This window comes from Triticum aestivum, chromosome 5A (assembly GCF_018294505.1).
Source record: "Triticum aestivum cultivar Chinese Spring chromosome 5A, IWGSC CS RefSeq v2.1, whole genome shotgun sequence".
Classification (NCBI taxonomy): Eukaryota; Viridiplantae; Streptophyta; class Magnoliopsida; order Poales; family Poaceae; genus Triticum; species Triticum aestivum.
Window position 1 is genome coordinate 681,166,505 of NC_057806.1, and position 7,428 is coordinate 681,173,932.

At 52.9% G+C, this 7,428-nt stretch overlaps 1 protein-coding gene across 1 annotated transcript; it reads right to left on the minus strand.

Moving 5' to 3' along the window:
* Window positions 1-3,845: 3,845 nt before the first annotated feature.
* On the minus strand, window positions 3,846-6,913 carry LOC123105947 (transcription factor bHLH57). Its single transcript, XM_044528132.1, has 4 exons — window positions 6,587-6,913; window positions 5,775-6,176; window positions 5,306-5,683; window positions 3,846-4,384 (listed from the first exon to the last, which is right to left on the minus strand). Exons 1-4 carry the CDS (start codon window positions 6,626-6,628, stop codon window positions 4,295-4,297), a joined length of 912 nt encoding a protein of 303 aa, XP_044384067.1. The 5' UTR covers window positions 6,629-6,913; the 3' UTR covers window positions 3,846-4,294.
* Window positions 6,914-7,428: the final 515 nt, after the last annotated feature.

Sequence of the window (7,428 nt, forward strand, 5' to 3'; positions counted from 1 at the left end):
TATTTCAAACATAATTGCCTAGGAATTTCAAATAGATAACCATGAAAAAAAAATAAGATGAACAACATGTCTGCCGTCTATGATATGGGAGAAGCGTGAAGCCGATGAAGAAAATTAGGGCTTGTTTAGCACAGGGAGTTCGGAGGGGATAACTGGGGAATATCCCCAAAGGTTTCACCCGATCCTCTCAATTCCGGAGAAAATGCTAGATCAGGGTAGTGGACTAGACAACATAAGTTTCTCAGGCTTTTGTGCAATTGTCAGGGTTCTACCACTCTAATATTGGTCCACCAAACAACTAATTTGGACTTTCTAGGATTTTCAAGACTAGCCGGTATTATCCCCTGGCAATACCCGTTGATACCTCTATCAAACGAGGCCTTAGAGTGGAACTCCCTCCATTTTGGGATTATAGGGCCGGTGGACCACATCAGGCGGTTCAAGTTTGTTCAACCATGACTTTAACATGCTAGTTTTTATCTAACATACACTCCCGTTCCGTGAATCACTCAAGGGTTGCGAAAAGACACGTGGCTCCAAAGAGAGGGGGCGGATTCGGTGCCAACGAATCGGTAGGAAGATGAGGGTTACTTGACCGTGTCGATTTGTTCAGGATAATGACATGACATACCTTGCAATCTTGTTGGTGCATTTAAATTGTTCGCCTCCACTCAAATTGGTCTCGTAGTTTTAGCCGATCCTAGATTCCTCATGTAGGGAGTATTGGACTAGATGTTTGATGTCATTACGTATTATTAGTGTGGATCATTATTTCAATTCTAGTTTGAATCTGTTAATCTTGGAACTTTGATATTCCTGTCCTTGTACCCGATGCGTGTGTGTCATGATGTGCGTGTGTCCCAGTCTAGTATATAATGTGTGTTTATAGGAGGAAAAACTAACACTAGAGTCGCTTGGTGATGATGTCGTGTATGACATTCGTGATGTGTGACCATCCAATCTACATCCAATGCATGTGAGGTGTTGCAGAGAGCCTGTAATCCCTCTGGACGAGCCCCATCCCGTGCCGCCTCATCGAAAAAATAAGAGGAATAAATGTCAAGTGATATATACTTAAAATATTGTGAATTTAAATTTTGAGAACACCTATTAGAGCACCTACAGTCAGACTAGGCAAACCCCCCCTACATTTGCGGAAACGCCCGGGCATGACCCCGGACAGCGCCGGACGAGTCCTCATATATCATGTCGGGCAATCACACTCCTCAAATCCATGGAATCCATGCACGTGAATCATATAGCACATATTCATCACAATTCAACAATGCAACAAAGCAAGATAAATCACAGTTCAACAATTCGGACATGCCAAAATAAAATTCAAGTCTGGGCCATGTCCGGCCAACGTGATGAATCACTTGCTGGTTGCCATCCATGTTGCTTGCTCTGTCGCGGCTGCCATCGACGCTCTGGCACAACGTACTCCTTACGCTGGTTGATCTCATTCCTCTTCCCCCTCGGGCCACTTCCTTGCTTGCTCATCCAAGAGTCTCGCGCCCGCCAACAAAATCCTTGAATCCTCCGTGTCTTGAGCGAGTTGCAACCTCTCCTTCTCAAGCTCTGTTGATCCACAAGCCTGACCCTTCTCAAGCTCCCATTTGAGACACGACTCTCGCTTCTCCAACTCTATCTTCTCCCTCTCAATTTACAGTTTTTTGTTGACCCTCTCTCGGTCCGAACCCATCCTTTTTTTTGCATCCAACATGAACTTGTACCTCTCCTCTTTCTTTTTCTCCATTGTGAAAAGAATGCACATCCATGTGGTGGACAATTTTGTCGCCGTTGTGTCACGGCCGGCCCTCCCTTCTCCCACTTTTTTCCCATCACTTGTCGGTTATTCTTTGGCACGGTGGCTCTTCCATTCTCCCCTACAACTTCTTCCTCTTTGGCATCCACTCCAATGTATTGGTGGGAGCTATAGCCATCATTTGTCTTCAAACTTTTATTGCCTTTCTCGAGGTCTTCTACAAATTGATTCCACTTTGGCTGACCATTCAATTTGATCCAGCAATGGCTAAAACCTAATTGCTTCCTCTTGATTTGTTGAAACAAAGCGACGGCCAACACCATCTATCAAGCAATAAAGCAATCATGAGAATCCGACATTAAAAACTAGCAATGCAAATTATGACAAACTTTGCAATTCAACTTACATGACTTTGGTCTTCAATCCCACTTTGATTTCGGCCAAGCGCGGAAGCATAGTGGCTGGCAACTTATTCACATATTCTTGGATGATGGACCATCTATGTTGGAGAGAGGCCATATTGCGGGTGATAATGATAGGATGGAGCTCCACATATTCATTGTATTCATTATAGTGCTAGTGAATCTTCTCATAATACTTGTAGTCCTTTTCCTCCATGCCACATATAGGGTCCATGCTTCTGGCCAGACAAGCTTTGACTAAAAAGATATCTTAAATGTTGTGAATGCCGCACCTTTTGCCTTGGGTGCCTTTGCCGTTTTTTTCTTCATAGTACGCGATGTTTCCCCAACATTAAACATAGGATAATTTCGATCCCCAACTCATATTCCATGCCGTCTGTAGGCTCTTGACCCTCGGTAATCATCTTGGCAGTGTAATTCTCGTAAAATGATCATGATTCTAAATAAACTAATGGAATATGCAATGAATTCATTCAATGGCATATGCAACTAATTGATCCAGTGGCATAACGATTGTAACGAACAAAGGGATACAAAATGGAGTGAAAAATGTATCTTCTCCTGCTGGGACATTCCGTTGAGTGGGAGCTGGGAGACCAGACGCCGACGCTGCATGTGCTTCTCTGTGCCCGTTGGAGTTGCTGCGAGTCGCACACCTCGTCGTCCAGCGCTTGCTTTTCCATAAATCCGTATGTAATTCACTGCCGACGATAGGATGGACGGTTGAGGGGTGACCAGCGCATCGGAGGGGACATATCGTCGTCGAGGTCCACAACATCCTTGGCCGGCTCATTGCCATGGGCGAGAGCCCCATAAATGACGCCAAGGTAACATGTGTGGTGGCGGTGGGGGCGGGGTACCCGGCGATGACATCGGGCGGCGAGTGGAGGTGACGGTGCTGATGGGGGAGCAAGGGTGGATGACGGCGACGACTAGAACGTGAGAAATGGAGGGCGCACACGAGAGAAGGGCATTGGGTTTGGTGAACTTGATCAACTTGGTGCAATATATGATGAGGTCTGTCTATCAGATGACTGTCTATCAGATGACGGACGACGCCCGGGCCTCCTCATATTTGCCCCAAATTTAGCTGTAGCTACTCAACGTAGTACCAACGTTGCAATGCAGTACCTATAGCTGTCGCTAGTCAGTCTATAGACGCGCAGCCGGGGCCGCACACGCACGGGACGACACGGCACGGCACGGCACAGCGCACGCCGATAATGATAAACGGAGGCGCGCGGCGCGGCCGTCCTCTCCTTGACTCGACCTGCTCTACATACACCGTTCGCGTGCGGCATCGGAAGAGAAACAGAATTGAATCGGCTATGGCGAGACCAAAAGCCCTCGCGTCACCCGCAATGATGGAACAGCACAGGGCAGGGCAGGCATTGACCCGCCAACGCTGCCGTGCTACGCCGAGCGTGTCGCGTAGGGCTACGCACAGGCACAGGCACAGCTAGCCCTGATGCCGATAGCCCCCTCCCAGAGGCAAAGTCCAGCGCTAGAGTACACGGCAACAGCGCCCGATGAGGCAAAGCCTGCCCCTCCTCCCCAAGAGGGGCAGAGGCAAGAGGCAGAGCCCGGCTGCAGCGACAGCACAGGACGCGCGCGCGGGCAGGCCATGGCAGAGAGGCGCATGCATGCGCCGCACGGAATCGAACAGCGATATCAGATTCGTGGCAGTACGATAGAGAATGGATGGATGCAACCACACGGCGACCGGAGCGCACAGCGAAGCTCGAGGGCCGAGGAAGAAGAAGAGGAAAAAGGAAAAGGAAAAAGGTGCACTGCTCCTTGCTCTTCTCCCCTGCCGCGGCCGGCCGGGTGAGCAGCGGCCGTGCAGCAGTAGAGCAGAGGTAGCGAGCCTGGGCCAGCCGGTGCTGTGCTGTGCATGCAGCCGTGGCCGCAGGCCCGCCGCCCTCTGACGCCATCGCCGTCCTCCGTGCTCATCTGATCTGCCACTTTGACTTATCGTCGCTTACTACGTGTTGCAAGCCCATCTGCTCGCTCGGGCTCCTTGAACTACGGGGTAGTACGTGTTAGCTTCGGCGTCGTCGGCGTCGTCGTCGCCCACTCGCCGTCCGGCCGGCGCGCGCCTCAGCTAGCAGCATGAGCCGGCGGCGTAGGCGAAGATCTGGTGCACCACCGTGGCCACCTCGTCCGCCGTCGACACCTCGCACCCGTCCTCCATCTGCAGAGTCATAGAAACACACGGCATTAGAAGCAACCACAAAATTCACCGTAGAAAGTAGAAACCACTCTACACGTAGGGGAAACATGGCTCCGGGGATACGTACAAAGTTTGTTAGGTCTGGCATGCATGCATGCATGCATGCAGTCTGTGTATTTAGGTTGTTTTGTTCGTTTGATCCATGACAAGAGGAAAAAGACACGGGACGAAAGCTGGGGCTTGCAACCACGTAGTTGTCGATTAAGCAGAGCTGTCTGTACGGTGTACCCGGCGGCGTCCATCGTATTCCAAACGCTCCAGCTACATACTCCAACCCACACCATCTCCAACGGAAAAGTGTACGTACGTACGAGTGGCCACTGCCGATCTCGCTCGAAATCCAAAAATGCTACACCTCGAAATCCCACGCACGCCACGCTCCAGTCCATCCGCAAAAACGGCGAGTTCGCTTTCCGCAGGCAGGTACCACACACGATGACACGCGCGACACACATCATGCACCATGGAACCCAGACACATCTCTAGTGTAGTAATCAGTTTTGTCAATTTTGATTCTACCCTAGCTTTTTATCCAACGAAAACCAAGACTCATTGACTGTACTCAGTACAAGTAGCAACCAATTTCAATCTATTTTTGAATTAGCTTGTTTTTCTCAAACCTCGTTCACATTTCTAAGGGCGTGCGTTCTACTGTGGATCAAGCTACGGACCAAAAATAGGGTAGCCTTTGTTTCCTAGTAATCAAATGGCTAAGGCAACTATCGTCTGTAATGAGAACAAAATGGCCACAATTTGCGGCAGTGAAATACAGTGAAGAACGAAAACGCTGGAGCAGGAAAGCAACGGGCGGGGCGGTTAAAGTTAAGCAAAGTCAAGATGAGACGTTAAATTGGTGTAGCTTTGAGATGACTGATTAGCTACCTTAAGGTTGAAGCAGTAGACCACGGCGTCGTGGCCCACGGAGGTGACGGCGAGGTGCAGCACGGCCATGCGGAGGTTCTCCATGGCGGCCACGGCGCGCACGAGCCGCCCTGGCCACCGCCTCCCCGCGACGCGCAGCCGCACGTGGCCCCCCACCGCGGCCATCGCCTCCACGTCCACGCCGCCGCCGATGCCGCCGACCTGGGAGAAGCTCGTGTACTGCGGCGACACGAACACGCCGTCCGACGCCGCCGTGGCCGCCGTCCCCACGGGCCCCTCACCGCGCTGCGCCGCCGCCAACGCCTGCAGCGCCACCAGCTGCTGCTCCAGCTGCTTCACGTAGTCGATGGCTCCCCCCACCACCGTCGCTTGGTCACCCTAGGGTGCATTCATTGCAGACGTACGTAAGACCGGGGAGGGTTCTTGCGGCGACAAATTAATCTCATTTGATGAGTGCGAGATGGCTTACTCGTGGGATGTAATCGGAGGGGATGAGGGCGCGGAGGGAGGCGAGGTGGTCGTTCATGAGGCGGCGACGGTTGCGCTCGACGGCGATGTGTGTCATCCGCTGGCACTCGGCCTCCTCCGGCTTCTTGCGCTTCTCCGGCGGGGGGGCGCGCGGGCGCGTCCGCGGCCGCTTCCTCCGCTTCGTCGCCGGCGCCTCGACCACCGGGGGCGCCGGCAGCTGCGTGACGCAGCTCTCGAGCAGGTCGACGTCGGACGCAGCCGGCCGGCACGCGAAGCCAGCGGCGGCGCCGTAAGACTCCCGCTTCACCCCTGGTCCGCCGTCCCCCATGGTGGCGCCCTGGAGCAGCGCCAAGAAAGGCACCTGCGCGGCGCTGGCGCTCGCCGCCGCCTGGTCCGCCCAGCACTGATCCATCACCACCACCACCACCATGAGCCGAGAAGAAGAACACGCAACAGCACAGGGAAGAAAGCAACACGTTAGCAAGAAGAAGCAACCGCGGCAAGGCCATAAAAGAGACGCTACGACGAGGCATTGAATGGCGCGAGCGTGCGCGGACAGGGCTAGTTACTGAGGCTAGCCATTGTAGTGGCACCGGGGAAGGAAGAAACGAGGCACTAAACTAGAGTAAACGCACGCAGGAGAAGGGAAGGGAAGGGAAGGGAAGCTGCCATGCCGCAGCGAGCGGCGAGCGAGCAGTGGCAGTTAATACGGCGCTCGCTCCATACCAGAGAGCTGGAACGGAAGCTGCGCGCGCGCACGCGCGCTCAATTACTGAGGCGAATTGAAGGGGAGGACGGAGGTGCGGGGCTTACCAGGGAGGTGATGATGGGGCCTTGCAGCTGCATCCTCTCCATTACTGTTAGACGGAGTGTGTCTCCACACCAAACAGGGGTGGCAATAACTGCGCTAATAAGTAATGAGCCCCTGGGGCAGCGAGCGAGCAACAGCAGCTCCTCCTCCTCTCTTGCTGCTCCTCCTCTCCTCCTTCTTCTCCAGTGTAAGTGGAGCAGCTCTACTGTTGCAATAGATATGGGCTCCCCTCCCTCCCTCCCTCTCCACTCTACAGCTGGTGCTACTTGTAGCAGCAGTGGCAAGGCAAAGGCAAGGGAGGGCAACAACCTAAGATAGGGGACGGAGGAGTTGTCTCTTGTTGCATGTGTGGGGGTGAGAGGGAGAGAGAGAGAGATGGATGGATGGATGAAGCTGGGTAGGCCATGGCAATGGCAGTAGGGATTAATTCGAAGCGATTGATCAGTGTAACAAGGTAATGAGTTATTGACGGTGCAGGCAGCGGCAGGGGACTGAGGAGGAAGAGGGGATTGGCGCGGCGGATTTGTCCGGCCCGAGGACAGCGGCAGGCGACGGGTGGGGGCCGGCAGCTCCGCCCGCTTTGCGCCCCTGGCTAGGCCGCCGTCCACGGAGTACATTTCTGTAAAAATAGAGTTTTTTTTTTGTTGGGAACTTGTAACACACGGCTTTTATTTATGTTTGAAGGCCAGATCGCTCGCATGTGTTTCATCCGGATGTGAAGTGGTGTTTTCAGCGGACCCTGAGTATATGCACCTGAATGACCAGTGAAATGTATAAAATGTTCAGAAAAACAAACATTATCGAATGCTTCCCTTGCATGCCAAGTTTCGTAAAGGAAAAGCAT